This window comes from Martes martes (genome assembly GCF_963455335.1).
Source record: "Martes martes genome assembly, chromosome: 9".
In the NCBI taxonomy this organism is placed as follows: domain Eukaryota; kingdom Metazoa; phylum Chordata; class Mammalia; order Carnivora; family Mustelidae; genus Martes; species Martes martes.
Genome location: NC_137896.1, coordinates 102,212,356 through 102,235,066, shown reverse-complemented (window position 1 = coordinate 102,235,066; position 22,711 = coordinate 102,212,356). Strand labels below are relative to the sequence as shown.

The 22,711-nt window shown below is 39.7% G+C and overlaps 1 protein-coding gene across 1 annotated transcript; it reads right to left on the bottom strand.

Moving 5' to 3' along the window:
- Nucleotides 1–2,609: 2,609 nt before the first annotated feature.
- Nucleotides 2,610–10,193, bottom strand: IL1A (interleukin 1 alpha; the record flags this gene model as incomplete). Its single annotated transcript, XM_080813656.1, has 6 exons — nt 2,610–2,807; nt 5,007–5,125; nt 6,451–6,624; nt 8,187–8,397; nt 9,094–9,142; nt 10,126–10,193. 6 exons carry the CDS (start codon nt 10,191–10,193, stop codon nt 2,610–2,612), a joined length of 819 nt encoding a protein of 272 aa, XP_080669782.1.
- Nucleotides 10,194–22,711: the final 12,518 nt, after the last annotated feature.

Here is a 22,711-nt window from a genome sequence, read left to right as displayed (position 1 = left end):
TGGACATTGCTGTTATAAACATTCAGGTGCACGTGCCCCTTTGGATCACTACATCTGTATCTTTAGGGTAAATACCCAGTAGTGAGATTGCTGGGTTGTAGGGTAGCTCTATTTTCAACTTTTTGAGGAACCTCCATGCTGTTTTCCAGAGAGGTTGTGCCAGCTTGCATTCCCACCAACAGTGTAGGAGGGTTCCCCTTTCTCTGCATCCTCGCCAGCATCTATCACTTCCTGACTTGTTAATTTTAGCCATTCTGACTGGTGTGAGGTGGTATCTCAGTGTGGTTTTGATTTGTATTTCCCAGATGCCGAGTGATGTTGAGCACTTTTTCATGTGTCTGTTGGCCATCTGGATATCTTCTTTGCAGAAATGTCTGTTCATGTCCTCTGCCCATTTCTTGATTGGATTATTTGTTCTTTGGGTGTTGAGTTTGATAAGTTCTTTATTGATTTTGGATACTAGCCCTTTATCTGATATGTCATTTGCAAATATCTTCTCCCATTCTGTCAGTTGTCTTTTGGTTTTGTTAACTGTTTCCTTTGCTGTGCAAAAGCTTTTGCTCTTGATGAAGTCCCAATAGTTCATTTTTGCCCTTGCTTCCTTTGCCTTTGGTGATGTTCCTAGGAAGAAGTTGCTGCCCATGTTTTCCTCAAGGATTTTGATGGATTCCTTTCTCATATTGAGGTCCTTCATCATCACTTTGAGTCTATTTTCGTGTGTAGTGTAAGGAAATTGTCCAGTTTCATTTTTCTGCATGTGGCTGTCCAATTTTCCCAACATCATTTGTTGAAGAGACTGTCTTTTTTCCATTGGACATTCTATCCTGCTTTGTCAAAGATTAATTGACCATAGAGTTGAGGGTCTATTTCTGGACTTTCTATTGTGTTCCATTGATCTATGTGTCTGTTTTTGTGCCAGTACCATACTGTCTTGATGATGACAGCTTTGTAATAGAGCTTGAAGTCTGGAGTTGTGATGCCACTAACTTTGGCTTTCTTTTTCAACATTCCTCTGGCTATTCGAGGTCTTTTCTGGTTTCATATAAATTTTAGGATTATTTGTTCTATTTCTTTGAAAAAAATGGATGGTATTTTGATAAGGATTGCATTAAACATGTAGATTGCTTTAGGTAGCATAGACATTTTCACAATATTTGTTCTTCCAATCCATGAGCATGGAACATTTTTCCATTTCTTTGTGTCTTCCTCAATTTCTTTCATCAATCATTCTTTCAGCAATCAGACAACAAAAAGAAATTAAAGGCATCCGAATCGGCAAAGAAGAAGTCAAACTATCACTCTTTGCAGATGATATGATACTTTATGTGGAAAACCCAAAAGACTCCACTCCAAATCTGCTAGAACTTGTACAGGAATTCAGTAAAGTGTCAGGATATAAAATCAATGCACAGATATCAGTTGCATTTCTATACACCAACAACAAGACAGAAGAAAGAGAAATTAAGGAGTCAATCCCATTTACAATTGCATCCCAAACCATAAGATACCTAGGAATAAACCTAACCAAAGAGGCAGAGAATCTGTACTCAGAAAACTATAAAGTACTCATGAAAGAAATTGCTGTAGTTTGATCACAACTTTTAGAACCTAGAAGGAATGTTGCTTACATTCCAGAAAAGAAAGATTTACAGTTGTCTCTTGGTTACCAAAGTTAAGTTTATCCCATTTTAGCTAGTAGACTTGATAGCAGGTGAAATTGAATGATACAAAAAAGCTAAAGCAAATTTAAAAGCAGAGGAGTGAAAGATAGGTTAATTATCAGCATAAAGTGTTAATATAAATTTATTATCGTAATTACAGTGTTTCCACATATTACAAAAAGCAGGACTCGGACCAAAGTGCCTTGTTTAATTAAGTCAAACTCATTTAGCCTAAAAAACACTTTACTATTGTTAAGGATGACTGTTAAGGAATTGCCATAAATATAATATCATTTTTATCATAAAAATATATTTATAAATACATGTATACATAAATGATAATAAATATATAAGCTTTGCTTTCTTAAGGCTCAGTAGTTTCATTCAAGAAGTATTTTATTAAACTGATCTCATTGATTAGCATAAAATACTGTTGAGGCAGGAAGGATATAAGTATCATCCCCTCCGTTTTAAAGATGATCAAACTGAGGTCCCAGAAACTTACAGTATTTGATTAAGGGTCCATCAGCAACTTAAAGGCAAACAGTTGGAATGAGATCCTAGGTGGATGGCTTCTCATTCCAACTGCTGTTGTGGGTATTTAGTTTTCTAATGCCTCAGTTACTTAACCAATCTGTAATATGGGTAGAATCTTTTTGGTAGCCATAGTCAGTAGCCCCGGTCCTCCCAAGATTGTTATGAAGAATAATAATTAAACTGATTGCTAGTTTGCAAAGTATAGGGTGTTCTTAAATAACAAATAACATTATATATTAGTGTTGTTTGCATTAGACCTTGCTCACTCTCTTACAAAGAGAGTAAATATTCATTTGGAATTACAAAGGCTCAGCACATGCTCAGCAAGTGACTAAGAGTAAAGGATTTGACTCCTCCATGTACATAGTACATATGGACTGTCAACACTTCACAAGTAAGTAGACCCCAGAGTCAAGTTTGGGTTTCCAGTATCTGAAAGTCAGTGATAGAGGGTTGCCCTCTTGCCATGTGCACCAGTTTTCGTTCCTGTGTGGCAATGAACAACTTTGGCTGGGCGACTGATGTGAAGTAGTTCTTTGTGCCATGACGTTCCCAGAAGAAGAGAAGGTTGGTCTCATCTTTGATGGTTTTGGGTGTCTCAGGCATCTCCTATGATAAAGAGAACAGAGATATGTTAGAGAACAAGATTCCAGACAAAGAACTGAAGTGCACTCCCTGGACATTTGGCCTTTGTGGGAAATACAGCACTTTAGGACACTGACTCTGTAATATGATGATATAGATTCTTCTTTCATTTGTTCATGCAGCAAGCATTTATTACATGCCTATTAGAGGTATGGCCCAGTCTACACATAATAGTTAATTTCCTTACTTAACTGGAAAGAAATCCAAATTAGTCATGGATTGCCAATGACAGTAGTGTCTCACTATATCATGGCAGGTAGAGTAAAAACATTGTTCTTGTCCTACCTTCATAAGCAGAAAGCACTTTGCATAAAACAGGAACACTAGCAATTGAGACCTCTGAACATTTGACCACTAAGTGTGCAGTTCATATCTTAGGGAAAATAATTTACATTAGAGATGTTTTTCTCCATATTTAAGCCAACAATTAAAAGTTTACCCTCCCCACCACTTCCAAGTATATTAGCAGCTGACTCCTTACAATATAGTTTTTGACAATTGTATCTTTTTAGGCTGTACTATACTTTTGAGTATGAATAGAATAACAATACTTTCATGGAAAAGTGAAATTCACCTTTCAACTTGAGATGCTTCTTTTGTGTTCTTTTTAATCGGAAGCAACTAATTTTCCTTTTGAGCTTTCCTTGTCAACAAGGGTTTTCAATGGCAACAAGGAATGTATTTCCCAAACCCATTCCTCTCCTAGTTTTTTCCAATCTCAGTAAATGTATTTTCTCCCCTCCCTTCTGTTGGTTCTATCTCTGAAATCTAACCAGTTCTGTCTACTTATTTCTATCTGCCTCACTACTCCCACTCCCATGACTATTATCATTACCACCTAGTTAGGCTCTTTGCTTTCTCCATTGTCTTCCTGCTGATCTAGTCTCCATTTTAGAAAATATAAATGAAGTTAGGACATTTCCCTATTTGAAACCCTTTAATGCCTTTTCATTGTACCTCAAATGAAACCCAAATGCAAGGGTCTGCAAGCACTAGCCTCTGCTTATCTTTCCTCCTTCTTTTGTGCCCCAGTTTTAGAGTGTTCCTGTTGATTTCTGAAACTGGCATTTAAACTCGTGAAGCTCTAGGTCCTAGATGCACTCAGATCCCTCTCTTTGGAATCCCTCACCTGCCCTCTTGCATCATACTCCTTCCTACCAGCAGATCCCGTCTCACAGGGAACTCTATGTAAAAAGCACTTTCCAATTTTTCTCTATATCACCACCCTATTTATTTGCTTTACAGCATCTTGTACTTTTTGCTGGTGTTTGGCTTGTCTACTGTCTGTGTCCCCAAGAAGACCAAGTTCTATGAGGCTGGGGACTTTGGCTCACCATGGTCTACATAGCTGTTGGCACTATGTTTGAAAAATAGAAGTCTCTCAATAAGTAATGCCTGTTGAATGAATTAATGAATGAAGCTATGGCCCTGGATTGCAGACATCACTTTTACCTCACTTGATCCAGGTAGAGAAATACATGCACCTACAAAAATCCTGGTTGGAGTTGGAGGTCTGCATTATACATTTACTAAATAAGAGTCACCTACTTACCAGTAACTTAGGAGTAAACATCTAAGGCTATAGTGGGCGTGTGTGTGTCTCTATGTTTGAGGGGGAGGTGGTAGTGGAGATGGGTCTGGGAGGAGGGGTAATGCTGACACCGGTGAAGAGAGAGAGGCAATGGAGTCAAAAGGCCAGGGTTTGAGTCTTGGCTCCCTGTTTTTTGTTTTGTGCCCATTGGCAGGTGATTAACCCTCTCTGCTCCTAGTTGGCTTGAGTATCTTGGAATCAGGTCCTATTGTCCTAATACCTACCATCATATAGGTCAGATGGTAATTGTTAGTAAGGTTCAAGATGGGTGGAATAAATGGATGCCCTGGGATGGGAGGTGGCTAGGGTCAGGCAGGGTAAGGAAAAAGAAGGAAGAAGGGAATTTACCTTTTATTTACTCTGGCCACCTCCATTTTACTTTCTCATAGATCCTGCCTCGAAGTGCCTCTGGGGATAGGTGAGAAGTAGCATGTGGGGCGGGTGGGCAGGTAGAAACTGTGATAGGAAGAGAAGAGGACTGTGCTACTCTGCTAGGGGTATCTGCCTATTGATATCATTCACAAACATATGGGATATAAATGAAGGTAAATTGGAGACTGAGAATGACTGACCTTTAGCAATACAGGTTCACCTTCATTTTGGGCACTCACAAACAGCCGAGTTTTTGAGATTCTTAGAGTCACGGGAAGTTTAGAATCTTCTGAAGTGTAAGCCCCCATGTCAAATTTCACTGTCAAAGAGAAAAGCAAAAAAGAAAGTAAATCTGTTGTATATGATTGAAATCAAGTGTTATGTAAATTGTGTGTGTGTGTCTGTGTGTATCTGTATTTAAGTCTCCAACTATGGTGTAAATACCAGAATGGAATTCCAAACATCTTTGTATCCTTCATAATGTCTGCCATATTTACTAGGCAGGTAAATACTTGGTTAGTGTCTCTGGAATTTTCTATGTTGAATAAATCCTTGGGGCCTATTTGTTGACTCTCTTGTAATTACATTAATGGGATAAGACCCCTCAACTTTTGAGCTCATGGGTTCATAATAACCTAAAATGGAGGGATTTAGGGAAGCTGATACACTCCTGAAAAGTAGTTGTTTTCCTTAGAGAACAATGCTTAATAAGAGCTGTATAATTATTTATCCCTAGGAATCCAGGAGTTCCATTTCTGGGGTATGATCCAAAGAAATAACCTCATAGGGAAAAAATTATATACACAACAATATTTGCAATAGAGTTACTTAGAGTAAACCCAAGAGACCAGCAGAGTAACATGATTGAATATTCTAGTGTCATTATACATGGCAAATATATATGCTATTTCAATATGTGGGGGAAATTATGTGAAATAATATTAAGTAGGAAAATACAGCACAAAATAATTTGTAAATGTCATAGAGTGGAAAGCATGTTATCTGAAGTATGTCCAACCAGAAAGCCCTGTTTGTTTATTAAAAAGTAGCCTCTTTGGAGTTCTGAAACCAATTTTGTATACTGAGGACATGTCCTGAAGCTAAAATATGTACACCATGGAAATTGGATTTGTGTGATGAAATTTCTTGGACACTAAATTTCATCCTCCAGAACATATTCTCAGCTTATTGCATGTTTTGCTTCACAACTATGTTCTCAAAGATGACGATTCTTTCTAGTTTGGTGTTATTTGTAAGTTTGAACAACAGGCTTTCTAATGGAGAGTGATTGCTCCTTTTTGGCTTCTGGGCAAATCTGGGTAAGTCATTTAATATTTCTGAGAGTCCGTTTCCTCATCTTTAAAACCAAGGATAAGAACAGCTGAGAGAACTGAAGGAGATACTTCCTCAGAAAGCTTTATACTCAGTGTTCTCAAAGACTGGAAACGTCTCTCTTGTGGAGCTTCCTGATTTGGCTGAAGCTCCTGTCCTTGGCCAGGATTTTACTGGGGGGTTGTTGTGCTTCATCCTATTCTAGAAGAATTGTGCAAAGCTAGGAATCTAGAGAGGTTTATATTTTGAAAGCAGAAAGTTTGAAAGAAATGCAAAACTAAGAGGAGGGGCGGATGACCGCTCTCCACTTACCTGCATCATCCAGATTCTGTAATGCGGCAGCCATGAGGTAGTTTCCTCCTGTTTGTTGAATTATACTTTGATTGAGGTTGTCATTCAGAATGAATTGCGATTTGATAATCCTCATGTAGTTGTACTTTTCATTGCTACGGAAGTTGTATGCTGCTGATCTGGGCTTCATGATTTCTAAAGCCATTACACAAGCTCAGATTAATGTCTATGTATAAACACAGATGATATATCTGCTCTAATACAAGTATCAGAAGTAGCTATGGAAGGGACATTAGGAATATTTTAATCCAGGTGAAGAAACCAAGAGAGAAGAGAAGTCACCCCATCAGCAGAAGTGGTTTCTAGGATTATCCTCACGGTTACTCACTTCTTTTTAAACTTCAGTTCCTCAGGGAGTAATTTTTTAAAAAGAGATTATTTATTAAATATTCTCATTTTGGTTGTTTGAAGGTTTTTAAGGAAATAGGGAGACTGCTAGCATTCACTATCTACATTTTTCAAATGAATACACTGAGAAAAAAATGAATTATATGTCCCTGAGGATACAGGTCTAAATGTCTACTCCCCTTTCTGGACAGTGGTATATAACAACAGCTTCATAAATCCTCATCGTTCTGAGTAATTTTACTCATACATTATGATATGGATGTTATTGGTATGGATGTTCATTATTATTACTTATTACTTATAATTTGAAAACCTGGTACCAAATAATGCCCTTGATATATTGCTAAGTGAAAGAAGCTGAATATAAAATTGCATATAATTCTAATAATGCTTGTTTATATGTGTGTAGGTACATTGAAAAGACTTTAATTTGCTGATGGACCCTTAATCAAATACTTCTTTTCTCTAGTCTTGGCAGTGGCAAAACTCTCAGTGTTTTTATTTTCTTTTTTACATTTTCTTGTATCTTCCTATTTTCTAGGTGAATGTGTATTAGTGTTTACCTGTTACCTTAAAAAGTTCTTATTTAAAAAATGTTTGGTTTAGTTTCATGTAGAGACTTATACAGGAGAGGCATGGGAAAATAAACCTGACTGTTAAAATCAGAACTAAATTTGGTGTAAAGCTCTCCTACTTACATACTATGTGACTTATGTAACTGAGCTTAGTTTCCTCCTATGTAAAATGAGAATGTAAGATTGTTGTGAAGTGTAGAGATAATGCAGCCATTAATATAGTAGCAGTGTTGGTAGTATTAACAAAGGTAGTAGTAGTAGTAAGGAGGAGGAGGAGTAATGACAATACCTAACATTTATTGGGTATTTAGGTACTAAGTATTATTCTAGTCCAGGATCTTACAAGTATTGACACATTCAATCTTCACAATAAGTAGGGACTCTGATTATCTCCATTTTACAGTAGAGGAGACTAAAGCACAAGAAGGTTAAATAGCTTACCCAAAGGGGCGTAGTTATTATCTGGAGGAATATAGCTTTTAAGTGGTCACCCACTAACAGTTTATAACTGCTTTCTGCCATAAGGATAAAAGTCACCAGACCTTTGCAATATGACCACAATATGAGCCCATGAGGAAGTATTCTGTAGACTCGGGTCACTGGTCCTCTCTCCCCACTGCAGAAGGATCAACATTAATTTTCCTTATAGTCACCAAACCGATGCCTGGTTGCCCTCTTGTTACTCGAATCTCGGTTTTATTTTCTCCTGTGTTCTGTTGTCTCCATTTGCTTAACAATGGAAAACAAAGATATTATTTGCACTTGACCTCTTACCTTCTTCTGTATCCTTGGTAATAACTTCCAGGTCATCATCAGTGATGAATTGATTTAAACTCAACCGTCTCTTCTTCAGAATCTTCCCGTTGGCTGCCACCATCACCACATCCTCCTTGAAGGTAAGCTGAGATGTCTTTGAGGTTTCAGAGGTTCTTAGAGACATGTAGTCCTTATGAAGTGGGTCATAGCTCACATCATAGAAGGATTTCTATGAGGAAGGAAAATGGAAACTGAGGGGCTACATACGGTTGTTGAATGAGATCCCTTTCAGTAGAAGTTTTATCCAATAGATTTAGGGAGAATGCTCTCTATTTCATCCATCTTCTCCTCCGCATTCCCTCTCTTCTTCCCTCACCCCCAACCCTCAACCCTCTTGTCTTTCCCTCCATTTCCCTCCCACCTTTCCCTTAGAAAATCTGTTGAGCATGGAGAATGTCATCAACTATTAGTGTAGAGAGGCAGTTGGTCTCACTTATGATGAAGAAATGTATGTATCTGAACCTCTAGTGAGGGCGAAACAAAATCTTCTAGGATTCAAGCTATTGCTGTTTTCTCCTGGTAGAGAAAATACTGCATAAGAATAGCAATCCTATATGTGGAATTTAAGAAACAAGGCAGAGGATCATAGGGGAAGAGAGGAAAAAATGAAACAAGACAAAACCAGAGAGGGAGACAAACCATAAGAGACTCTTAATCTTAGGAAACAAACTGAGGGTTGCTGGAGGGGATGGGGGAGGGGGGACAAGGTGGCTGGGTGATGGACACTGGGGAAGGTATGTGTTGTAATGAGCACTGGGTATTATATAAGACTAATGAATCACAGAAATGTATCCCTGAAACAATACATTATATATTAATAATAAAAAGAACAGCAATCCCATAAGAATTACAGTCATTTGCTTACCTGACTCAGAGAGAGATGGTCAATTTCAGAACTGTACTCTTCATTTTCACTGTCAAACAAGACAATGATAATGTAATTCTGTTTGTTATATCTCTGCTGTCACTGGGCAACGTATTTTAATGACCACATTGGCTTTGGGTAACACACACATAGTCATTACTGTCCTCTTTGAAAATTAAGAACTTCTTTTTATACAGACATATATGCAGTAATTTGTGCCTCGCTAATTTGGAATTAGTAATCATCAGGACTGCTCTTGAACTTTACCTGTGTTTTAACTCCAAAAATGGGGCTGGGCTAACAAGTTGAAGAGCTGGAGTTGAATTTCAGGGAAAAATGTTAACCTCCTCAAGAGAGAAATGCTTTTTGAAGCACCTCATTTTAATTTAATTTATTTTAATTAATTTAATTTAATTTTAACCAAATAAATCATGTGTTATACATTGCTTTCATGTATTCACTAAAACAGATTTAATAATTTATACTTGGGAACTATCCAGCAACATTTTGATAGCCTAGTTTGTATTAGTAATGGGAATACCGTGTTTGTTTAACATATCCTATAAATTTTAATTTTATTCATTTACCTTTCCCTTATGTCTGAATGAGGTTTGACTGTGTATGTACATTCACAGGCTCAAATTGCTGTGGAGCCATTACCTCTTCCAGGTTTGAGATCCAGATCAGAAGTTGGTTTCTCTCTCTGGCAGTCCATTAAAACCCATTACGGTATCAGGTCATGTGAACCTGACTGAGGCTGTGTCTAAGTAGATGCTGAAATTCACTAGGACTCAGGAGACTATAAAAATAATTTCCCTAAAATGGCTGTCTCCCTGTCAGTGTCATCTCAGTGTAACATGCAAGATGCTTACTTTTTCTGGATCATTGCTGAACCTGCCCTGACTTGAGAGGTAGGATGCATTTCTATACCTCTGCCAGTCTGGCTCCATGCTAGTTACTGTAACTGCTAGATAGATTCTAATATACCTTGATCCCCTCATTAAATTACAAGAGATAGAATTGATTTCCTACCTGTAACGGTTCTTCAGGTCCTTTTTGAAGATCTGAAGGTCTTCAAAAAGGTCAGGAACTTTGGCCATCTTGACTTCTGCAATAGAGAACACCGGTGGTTGTCAGCCTAGCCAGCTACCACCCAAACACCTGCCAGGGGAATCACCTCTGCTTTGTGCTTCTTGAGAAGCTTAATGAATGACTTAGCCTACACTCAGCATTTTCCCCATTCTTCTTTTCGCTCCCTTGAGTTATTTTCATATGTATCTACCTCCTTTCTTAGACTATAAACTTCTTTTAGAACTTCTGTGTTCTTTTTGTGCCCCACCCAATGCATTGTATACAGCAGACATTCAATGAAAGCTTGGATAAATTAAAGAAAAAAGCCCACAAGAATAAGGTATTTGCCTTATATAGATGCAAGAAAGAGACAGAGTTGGAAATTTCTAGTTTTCCCCTAATAGTTTTAGTAGTAGAGACTCCCTCCAAGGGAAGGCTCAGCTGCGCCAACTAATGCCCTCATGTGAAACCAGTTCTTCTGTCCCTCAGCTCCCCATCAATAGAAAGAATTATTTTCTGAAATCTGACTGTGATTCTAACTCACACACCAAACCAGGGACAGACGAGAAAGGAAGGAAGAGGCTTATACTTCAGAGAAGGCAGTTTGAGAGACAATGGCCAAGGAGAAAAGCAAAATATATTTTAAAAGTCAAAGATGTGATAAGGACAATACCTTTGCTGACTCAGGCGCCAATGAAATGACTCCCTCTCTGTCTGGAGACTTAGCCCTAGCCGGGTTACTTCGCCTTTTTGTCTTCTTGGAGTAGGCGTGGCCTGTATGCGTCACGGGGAATTTACAGGGAAGAATTGTATTTTTTTTTGTTACTTCACCCGGAAACTGACCAAATAATGACAGATTACATACTTGATACTAGTGTTGTTTGCAGAGATTCCAGGAATTTCTAACTTGGCTCATTTATTTATGGCTTTGCTCTAAACAATTATAATAATGTAGTCTTAGAAAAGGGGAAGGAGGGCAGGAAATGTTAACTTTCTTTCTTTCTTTCTTTTTTTTTTTTTTTTTAAAGATTTTATTTATTTATTTCACAGACAGAGATCACAAGTAGGCAGAGAGGCAGGCAGAGAGAGAGAGGGGGAAGCAGGCTCCCTGCCGAGCAGAGAGCCCGATGTGGGGCTTGATCCCAGGACCCTGGGATCATGACCTGAGCCAAAGGCAGAGGACTTTAATGCACCGAGCCACTCAGGCGCCCATGTTAACTTTCTAAAAACATGTGGTTGGGAGGAAGGGAGAACTCCTAAAATCAGAATTCTAGATGACCGGAGTTGGAGAGGAGCTTAGGAAATGTATTTTGTGTTTTAGCTTAATTTGTTTTTTGTACCCCAGGGCTAACTATGAATTGATGGAATGCTTGGCAGCCCCTGGCAGATAAGGCTTGGCTGTGAGGGAAAATGATCCATCTTTTCTAAAGAGGGGCATTTGCAGAATAGGCATAAATCACTCTGAGTATGGGGACGCAGCCTCCTGTTAGAGCCCGGTAGGGGAGATAGAAGTGATAACCATTACTCTTCTGAATACTGTTGACCCATTTCCTACAGAACTCTTCTGCCCTGGCCATATTATAGCAAAGTGGCCATCTGTCAGGGCCCAAAGGGAAGTCTGGTCTTCTCTAGAGTAAACTTAAGGTGTATGAGGATAGCTGTAGACTCAGGGAAATATGGGCAAGGCCCTGGCCAAAAGCTGGTAGCTGCATTTGAGGATAGAGTTTGAGGGCAGCGGAGGGACTGTTATATACACACTACCTCAGTATTGCCTGGTTGTTATTATCAAAGACTTTTTTTGGTATCCTAAGCCTGGCCCAGTTCAGGTGGTAGAACATCAGACTCTTGGCAGATAAATGTTGAAGGTCTCCTGTTTGGAGTTTAAGCAATGTAAATTTTTAAATTGAGAAAACAGATGGAAAAAGAGGGTAGAGGAGGGGAACAAGAAGGTAAAGAGAGAAAGGTAGGCACTGCAATGTATATGGTGTATGGTATAAAAAGGTATAATATGGTATAAAAAGGCAAGACCGCTCAGAACTGGGAGTGAAGTGGCTTGTGTGAGTTGGGTAAAGTATTTTCTCTAGTCTTGTTTAACAGTAAGTAATGGGGTTGGTGAGAGGATCATTAAGGTCTATCCTAAGTACAAAATCTCTGATTCTGATTCTATTGCCGGTCCAGATCCTCCTGGTCTCAGACCTGGTCACAATCGTTATAAACAAGAGCCACAGAAGTATTGTATCCTAGATGTAGACAATGTAAATTTAGGACAAGATTGGGGCAGATCTTGGATGTCTCGGGATGGATCCTGTTTGAATGGTGATGGTAACCAATTCTCTATGTCTGTGGCTCTCCTTCAGGAAACACAGATATTAATCCTGGTTATTCTTTCCGCCTCCCAGGCATCTTGTGAGGCTATTACCAAGAAACAATTGCAAAGCATACTGTGAATGTGGGCTGCTATGGAGATGCAGCTGAACAAAAATAAAAACAAAGCTAATAATGGCTTCTGTCACTTGGGAACCTGTATAGTCATCATTGTAACACCTTAATTCACCAAAGAAAATATAGTTCTTATGAAGATATCGGTTTGAAAACTTCAACAGGGAGGACATTTTCAGGTGAAGGCCTCCCTTGAAACCCTGAAGATATTTAGTTTCTGGGAGGAATGTAGAGCGTCTGTTTGGTAATCCAGGAAAACATCCTTGATTTTACCATTAGTGGTAACACCCATTCTGGCCTATGCTCCTCCTCTGTTGTAGAGAATTAGAATTCCCTGAATGTGGTTGTTGAATTTCTCAAGGACAGTTGGAATTTTTTAGACAGACAACTCAGGTTGAGATTTCACTTAACTTTTTCCTTCATCTGACTGTTTTGGAAACTGGCTTTTAAAGGAAGAACAACATGGGTGAGGTTTAGAGAGTCAGAAGTCCTCCTTTTGTTTTGGGGAACCTGCTTTTCTGTATATGTGTACTACATAATGTATATAATGTGACTTGTGTAAGTAAGCCTCATCATCGGACCAACTCCTCCTGGGGAATAGAGAGAGAAACGTGCTAGGTAGAGCTCTGCTGGAGCCCAGGGGGTCTTTGGGGGCTGTCCTGTGATAGGAATTTTGGGGACTTCAAATATCCACCTCTTGACTCTGAGGAGACTTCAAAAACTTTAGTCATTTTCCACCTAGATCATACAGAAAAAAAAAGTTATTGTGTACTTATTCTGTGCCAGAGTGTTTGTTAGACATAAGCGTTTTTCTCTCAGGATTTACAAAATTAGATATGCAAGATGAAATGATATACTTTAGTGGGTGAGTGGATACACCCTATAAGCCTGGAGGTCGAGGGTCCAAAGAATCATAGTGGCGCTTTTCATTTGAAAACTGCTTTATACCTCACAAAGAGCTCTCCCTTGCTTTGTCTCACTGGCTCCACACTTAACCCACAGAGGTAGTGATTATATCTCTTTTCACAGCTGAGGGTCCTTGAAGACATTAAGGTGGCCAACCTACAGTCACAAAACTGGCAGAGGCAGCCCTCTAACCTCAGGTTTCCCTTCCAAGTCCAATCTTCTCTTTTCACTGTATTTAGCTGCTCAAGTCTCTTACCTCCACTGAATGCCAAGTGACGGGCTGAAAGAGATCATTCTTGCAGGTCTTTTCAGCCTCGAACACCCTGTCGTTTATTGATTCAGTTTTTTTGTTTAAAAGAAAAGATGAAGAAAGAAATGGTTTGAAGTATCCCCCTTTCCCCTCCCCTCCTCCTCCAGTGAAATCTCATTTTATTCTGTGATGTAGAAGAAAAGGGTGAAGGTGGTCAATGTAGCTGAGTGCATGGTCAGTGATGGAGTCTGGATATGGACTTTTTTTTTTTTTTAAAGATTTTATTTATTTATTTGACAGACAGAGATCACAAGTAGGCAGAGAGGTTGGGGGGGAGCAGGCTCCCTGCTGAGCAGAGAGCCCAGTGATGGGCTCGATCCCAGCACCCCGGGATCATGACCTGAGCTGAAGGCAGAGGCTTTAACCCACTGAGCCACTCAGGCGCCCCTGGATATGGACTTAAAGCTGTGCTCTTGCCATTGTACCATGAAGACAAGAAATGTCCATAAACACATTTGGAAGCAACTTTAAAATCATTGCATGTAGTTGGATCTGACAGTATTGCTTGAATGAAAAAATACAGTTCTTCCCTGTGAATTTTTCAGGGGATGCAATTATTTGTTTTTAAGTTGTAGAAGGCCTCTTCAGAGGAATGAAGTGTGCATAAACCATTGTTACATACAGAGACAATTGAGCCTTTCATCTCAATTCATGCCCTATATAATTATAACCTGGTTTTAAATTCTGTGACAGTGGGATGGGAAGGAGGAAACAACCTAACATAGTCTTCCAGGTGTTCTAACACATTATCTCATTTAATCTTTGCATTAAACCTGTGAGGTAGGTATTCTTGTCACATTTTATAGAAGAGGAAGTCAAAATTCGGGGAGATTAACCAATCCAAGATTTTGAGTTTACCAAATTGCTGAAATGGAATTCAGACACCAGAGCTTAGGCTCAAGCAACTACTGGGTTGTCTCTTTTTCTTAGTGTGACTTCTTCCTTTTCTTTGTTCTTTTTAACTTCTAAGTTTCTCTGCTTTGTCTTGTTAGTCTATTGAAGGATCTAGAATGATATAATGGAAGATGTACCTCAGACACTATCTAGGTTAAACTCTCATCTTATAAAGGAGGAAGCAGTTTCAGAGAGGGTAAATGTCAAGGTTGCAAGGTCACATGTAGAGTTTGTGTGAGAGTGGGAGCAAAAACGAAAACTGCATTTCATGATTTCTGGTTCAAAATACCGTACTACCCAGTAACACTGGCTCCTTAGCAAAGAGGGATAAGGTGGAAAAACAATGTCTCCCATGAATTCTCATTTATAAGTTAAAAAGGGGCTTAAAAGAACGAAACCCCATTCAGGGAGCACAACCAGCCATTGTTCTTGCTTTCGTGGAGGCTGACAGTGAAGACATTCAACGATAATCAAATAAGCAGATAAACAAACGAAGTTAAGTTTAGTAAAGGCATGAATAAAGAAGCTAGTCTTAGACTGGGAGTGGGTAGTTCAAAGGGGAGGGAGGAGGGAACATTCCAGGATGAGCAAAGGCTGTGGGGATCAATTAAGTAAAAGTAGGGCATTGGAGGCTGGAGTTCAGAGAGGCAGGGCCAGTGGAGTGGCAGGTGAGGATGATGAGGGAGGCAAGTGCTAGACAATGAAGGCCCTGTGTAGAGTTCACTAAGGTCTTTACCCATTCAGCTTTGGGTAAACTTTGGGCAAATGCTCTGGGAACTCAGCAGAGGGATGGCTGTGGCTTGGAGTAGACAGAGAAATTCAAGTTGGCAGAAGCCTGTAGTGGGAAGGGACACCTTCATGTTGAGCCACCAAATCCCTGGTTAGCTGTGATTCCCTCTCTTTGCCTTAGCTTATTTCTGCCCTAATTTATGTGCTTATTTTGTTTCTAAGTTCCCTTTCTCTCTCCTTTGGGATGGTCATTCATAGGGCTGTGCCCTCTAGTTGCCTTCTCCCTTGGCACACTGTCTTTCACAGATGCTCTTAAAAATCAGAGTTCGTCAGAGAGCTTCCGTGTGACCGCAGTCATGTCTGTGCCTGTCTCTCACTTTTCTTCTTGCTGTCTAATTGTGATTACCTAATCAGAAGTGCATTTTAAAGAAATTCCCTTTTCTTTTGACTCATTTTCTTTATGGAGTCAGAGTTGTCTCTGGTCTGAACTTGTTTCACAATTAAAAAAAAAACTTGGATTACTTTTCTGGATTCTAAACCATGATTATTAAGTATTGCTAGGGAAATATAAAAAATATAAAAGAAAATAAAACCCACAAATAATTAAATAACTAGAGGTATTCATTATTACTATTTTGGTGTATTTTCTCTCATTCTTTCCTTTTTCAAGGCATATATAGAATTGTTTTTATACAAATGGGATACTCTGAACATTTCAATATTTACTTTCCTGAAATCTGGGGAATGTATATGTGGTGGACTCTCCTTACCAAATATCCATTTGTGGGATTACTTGATAAATGTCTGTCTTCATTTCCTAGTCTCCCTTGCAGAGTTGGATTAAGGACCCATGGTTTTTTCTGGCCAAAGCATTGTGAACAGGAAATGAGATGTGATTTGTTACACTTCTAGGCTTATGCAATCAAGGGCCCGTGTGTACTTCCATCATCTTTAATTTCGACTGGTGCAGCAACTTTGGAAGTCATGTCTTCCAGATGGTGTGGCTACAAATGGATGAGGTGTGGTTGCAAATGTATGAGACTAGAACAACCTCGTTTGACTTTGCATGAGTGAGAAACAAATCTTTAATTGTGTAAAGTCGCTGAGATTTCAGTTTGTTACTCTGATATAACCTAACCTATTCTGACTGCTACTATGTATAACTATCTTTCCCTTCTCCATCACAAACTCCAAGGTCACATCATTTTATCTCAAAATTCCTCTTCCACATAATCAATTCCTTCTTGGACAGAATTGTGTCTAGATTAGTACTCCTCTTTCCGCATTCTCTACACTCTGAGGGATGAATTTTCAAGTAACGTGAATCAAGAGCCCAATCAGATGCTTTCATTTTGACCAAATTCTGGGTCCAGACATAAAGATATAACAGCTCTGAAATTAAAAGGGCAATAATAAACTGTTGAGTTAACATCCCAGATAGAAATCATATAATAATTATATTAAACATCTAACATTTATATGGTACTTTATAGTTTTTCAAAGCATTTAAAAAATAAGTATCGATAGAAGCATCCGCTCTGATGTGAAGCTGACTTACGCATGAAAATAATTAATAACAAAGGTCTTATGCCCAGTGCATGGTTCTCTTCTCCTTCCTTTTGGTATAGATTCCTGGCTGCTGGGGAGGATGGACCCCTGATTAGAGCAACTGTGGCACAGGGCAGGGAATGGCAGGTGTGGCACACAGTGTGGTTGGAAAGGTGAGACTTGGATCTGGCTTTGACCCTAACCAGTTGTTGTGTGACCTACATTTCTACACATCTCAGAGTTTTCCTTCTTTACAAAGGCAAGAGGTTGGACTGGATGACTACAGGGATTTTTGCAGCCATGGCTGTTCATTCCACACTTTATGACTACCCTGAATATAATCACATTGGCTTCATGGTACCTCTACACTCTCGAAGTGTTGTTTGGTTACTGAAGGTCCATCCTGGATTCATTCCTTACTATTCTATTGTAGAATCTTTTTTTGTGTCACATGTATAGTTGCTTTACAAATAGATACATGCTTTTTCATTACTTCGGTGGCCAATTTGATTTGTCACTCTGGGTATAAATAGAAACAATTTCCGTTTCTAGTATAGAAATATGTAACAGTTGCTGATAAATTGGAAGGAAATGATAATTTTACTCCACTGATGATGACTCAGGCTTGATACAGATGAAGGATCGTCTGGAGCCTTGATCACCCTTAAGAAAAGGGTGTTTAAGTTCCTGAATCGGAAAGTCTAGACAAGTTTTGCAGTATTTTGATTTAAAAAGATGAATATCCAAGGAAGAAATGTGATCTTACTTTCTCTTTTCTGCACTCTGCTGTCCATGGGATCTTAGTGCAGTTCCTTGGAGGTCATTATATCCCCTTCAAGGTTGCTCAAAGGCACTCTAGCTCCCCTGGGAGAGAAGAGCAGACTGAGAGAGCCTAGACTCAGGAGCAGGACTTGGGGGCAGAGGAGAGCAGGAGTTTCCACAGAGCGGAGTTGCATGAAACCTTCCTGAAGCCAGCTTGGCCGTCTGCTTCATAGTGAGGTGTTGTATCAGAGGCCATGGGGAAAAGAGGTGGCAAAGAATTCCACTTGCCCTTAATAAGCTCTTAATTTGTGGGGAAGATCTGCGCAGATGACTACAGTGCAAACAGAATGAAAGAAGGCTTTGGTTGCCTCATCTATAAAACTGGGCTAGTGATTCTTACTTCATAGGGTTTTGGAAGGATTAAATGAGATTGTGTTTGTGAGAGTGTTTAGTTCAGTGTTAGTTTCCTTTCCTTTCTCTCCAAATGTCCAATGTTCTCCTGATTCTAATACCTTTGCTCAGGCTGTGACCCCTTTGGGATTTATCCCCTACTCCCCCATCCATGGAATTCAGCTTTATTTACTTCTCTAGTCCAGGCCCTTCCTTGACACAGAATGGAAAACATAGATTAGCTGCAGGGAATTTCCAATGTGGCTAACCAAAAATTAGGTTATAGTTAAAGGAATTCTAAGTAGAATGCAAGTTGTATCTCCGCTGGTGGAGAGGCACGCATAATCATAGTTGCAATTTTGAAGAAAGCGGTAGTGTGAGATGCTCTGGAGATATATGCACGGGAAGTGGAAGGGGGGAGGGAGGAAAACCTAATCTAGTCTGAAAGGTCATGGAAAGTCTCTCTGAGAAGGCAGCATCATGGATGGGAAGGGTAAGATTTATCCAGATGAAGGTGTGGGTAGATGTGAGAAAAGAGGTTAGTGTCTCAGGCAATGGAAACAGCAGGTGCATAGGCCTGAAAGCTAGAAGGACTTTAGTGTCCTTCTGAAACTGAAAAGGGCCAGGGTGGCAGAAGCCCAGGGACTGAAGAGCAAAGTGGCAGGAAATACGGCTGAAGAGGTGGACATAGCCAGGTCATGTGCAACCCTGCAAACAGGTTAAGGACACTGGATGTATCCTGAAGGCAGTTTTGAAGAGTGTTAAGCAAGCGATTGGCAAAATTAGTTTTGTGTTTTTAAAAGATCTGTCTGAATTCTAAAGAGGAGAGACAGTGGGGAGAAGGTTAATGAATTGTCTGGGTGAGAAATGATGATGGCTTTGGACTTTGTGGTGGCTGTGGAGATGGAGAGAAGTGGATGCATTTGAATTATTAGAAGGGTCAAATCATCATGATTTGGTGATTGGTTAGAAGTAGGGCATGAGGAAGATAGACAACTCAGCAAAAAGTGCACTCCCTTAGAGGGATGAGATATTTCAGTTGTACATATTCTGGAAGCAGCAGTCAGGAATACCGAAGTACCATATTCTGAGAGAAATGCTGGCAGAATTGGAGAAAGTGGAGTGGACTGTGAGGATCCCATGAAGCAAATCCCATGGGAGTTGCATGCATGGATTTGAAGCTTGGAAGAGTCAACAAGCTAAGGCATGGAGTCTTGGCAGTGGGCACGAGGCCCAGGGGAGGGTGTGGAGGTGAGGCACCCCCACCAGTCAGAGCTGTGCATGCAGGGATGGCAGTCAGGGCAACTGGGAAGCAGAAGCCCTGCTTGTCAGGAGGAAATGTAGAATGTGGTGTCCTGGGAGTCAAGAGCTGACTGCCTCATGCATCCGCATGGAGATGCAGTTGGTGTGTCACACCCTTTCCAGTGCAGCTGCATCATGGTGGGCTCTCATGTAGCATGCCTTGTTGCTCCTTCTAGCTTCTTCTGACCTTGTTTCAGCACTTTCTTTTCAGTCACCAGTGTCCTATTCTGTTCCCAGATCTTTCTTGACTTGGAGGAAAGTGATCTGGTAAACTATTTGATGTAAAATTTCCAGGACCTAATATGGTGCAACTTACAGACATATTTATGTCTTTTATTTTATTTTATTTTTTAAAAATTATTTTATTTATTTGACAGACCAAGATCACAAGTAGGCAGAGAGTCAGACAGAGAGAGAGAGGGAGGAGGAAGCAGGCTCCCTGCTGAGCAGAGAGCGGGATGTGGGGCTCGATCCCAGGACCCTGGAATCATGACCCGAGCCAAAGGCAGAGGCTTAACCCACTCAGCCACCCAGGCGCCCCACATATTTATGTCTTTTAAAAGAAGAGCTTGGAAAAAGCAGGGCTTTACTTTGGGCCTGGGCTTCTGATCCACGGAGAAAAGCAAATACATGGGCATTAAGGTGCAATGAAATTTAAAATTTTAAAAATTAAGACTGGGCAGTATAACACTTTATTCAATACTTGAATAAATATCCTTTAAAAATATGTATTTATTTATTTTGGATGAGGAGGGGCAGAGGGAGAGGGAGAAAGAGTCTTAAGCAGACTCTGTGCTGAGCGCAGAGCCTGCCAGGGCTCTTGATCCCATGATCCTGAGATCATGACTTGAGCTGAAACCAAGAGTCGGATGCTTACCTGACTATGCCACCCTGTGCCCCTTGAATAAACACCCTTAAATCCAGTTCAGACTAGAGATAGAAGAGGAAAGAAACATTTGACAGAGTATTTAAGAGACAGAGTGCTGTGTCAGAATAAGGAGAAAAGATTGGAGAGGTAGGTGGGGTAGGACCAAATTGTAGTGGGCTTTGCCTGGTGTAATGTCTGGACTTTCATTTATGAGCAATGAGGAACACCTGGAGTGTTTCAAGCAGAGCAATGATGTGATGCAGGAGTCTCACTGTGGTGAGTTTAATGGATTAGTCCAGGAAGTGAGTGAAACCACGAGATTGGTCTGCTCCTCCTGGTGAAAGGCAGGAGAGCCAGGGATGAGGGAAACAGACATGGGATGCCACAGCGGGAATGGACCTGAAAGGCCCATGCAGGGAAGGAAGAACTGATGCGATATGTCCTGGGTGTGCAGGAGAGTAGAAAGAGGGACTCAGGATGACATCAAGATGATAAAGAACTCTGGAGGAGGAAATAGTTTGGGGAGGAAAATGATGATTTAGGCTGTAGAGAGTTTGAGTCATCATATAGGATAGACTGAACTGAATAGGTAAGCATTTCCTAGATTTCCCCATATTAGTTAGTTCTGCTTTCTCCTCAGGCCCTGGAAATTTTTATAGTGGCCTTGCGGTGGCCTTGCAGAGTTTGGAAAGAAGAAATTCTTAGAAACAAAGTAAAAAGAGGGAAGTGACATATTCATCCTTTTATAGATTTGAGGGAGGGAACAGGATTTCCTCAAATGTTGTCTGAGAGGTAGCAGATTACATTTTAAAGTCAAACTCCAGTATTTAAAATCAGAAGGGGAAAGTGTGGATTGATTAATAAGTAATGTTTGGGAACCAATAAGCCTTTAGAAAATGAAAAAATTAAAAAGTTACGTTCTCTACTTATTCTACTTATTAAATTCTAAATAAATAAAAGGCTTAAACATAAAGAAAAGTGACATCATAAAATTAACGCAAGAAAATAGAGGCAAATTTATCTAATCCTGGAGAGAAATTTCCTTAGGATGAATTTCTAAAAGTGGAACTCAGGGTCCAACGGTTTATGGCACTCTATTGCCAAATTGCCCTCCAGGAAGGCTGTGTCCCTTTATACTCCTACCAGCCTTGTATGAAAGTGCCCACTTTCCCACACTTTGACCAGTGCTGGCTATTTTCGCTTTAAAAACATTTCATTAATTTCCTGTTAACGACTTTTACCTTTTTTATTGAAGGAGTTCAGCTTTTATTGTTAGCTTTTAAGAGCTCTTCATAAAATAATAATGTAAACTGATAGACACAAATGAAGTAAATATGTATTTTTCCTTTTGGTCTGCATTTCGGTTACTGAGCAGTATCTGTATTATGATTCCATTTTATAAAAACAAAAAAGACTGACTCTATATCTACCAGTATGCCAATGATAGAAATATTTTGGTAGTGGGGTCACAGATGTTTTTAATTTTCTTATTTGTAATTTTATTTTAAAAAATGTCTACAGCAAACACATACTACTTTTGTCATTCTCCATTAAAGTCTAATTTAGCATTTTCTGTCCTCACTCTTCAGTTTCATTAAGTGAAGTCTTTAGAAAACTCCTAGTATGTGTCTGACCATAAACACATATTTAGAATTTGGGTGCTGTTTTCCTAGTTCCACCTCTTCCTCAGTGGCAACATTTAAAACATGTTGCAAAACATTAAAAAATATTTAAAACATTAAAAAATGTCTTTCCCAATTTTCTATGAAAATTTTATAAAGAGGGACGTCTGGGTGGCTCCATCAGTTAAGTGTCTGCCTTCGCCTCGGGTCATGATCCCAGGGTCCTGGGATCGAGTCCAGCACTGGGCTCCCTGCTCACTGGGGAGTCTCCTTCTCCCTCTGCCTGCTGCTCCTCCTGCTTGTCCTCTCTCTCTCTGACAAATAAATAAAATCTTTAAAAAAAAAAGGACATTTTATAAAGTGATCTTCCTTTGGCCTTCAGTTCTTAGGAATATTCTCTTCTGGACTTCTGAAGTTGGCAGATTGGGAGGTGAGCTTCTCTTTATATTGGATAACTTGGTGGCTTTTTGGATAGTAGACCCTTATATAAAGTTCTTCCAAAGTTTATCTCTCCCCAGCTGAGCTGGCCTCATGCAAAGTGTTACTTAATATTCTGGGAAATCTTCCAACCCAACTCTCACCACTCTAATTGAGCCAGACTCTGGGACTCATTACTTTATCACCATCCACTGGGATTGCTTTAGTGCATTCTCTCTTATGTCTAATTTAGCATTTTCTGTCCTCACTCATTCATTTTTCATCAATCGAAGACTTTAGAAAACTCCTAATATGTGCCTGACCTTCTACCTTTTAGAATTTGGGTGCTGTTTTTCTAGT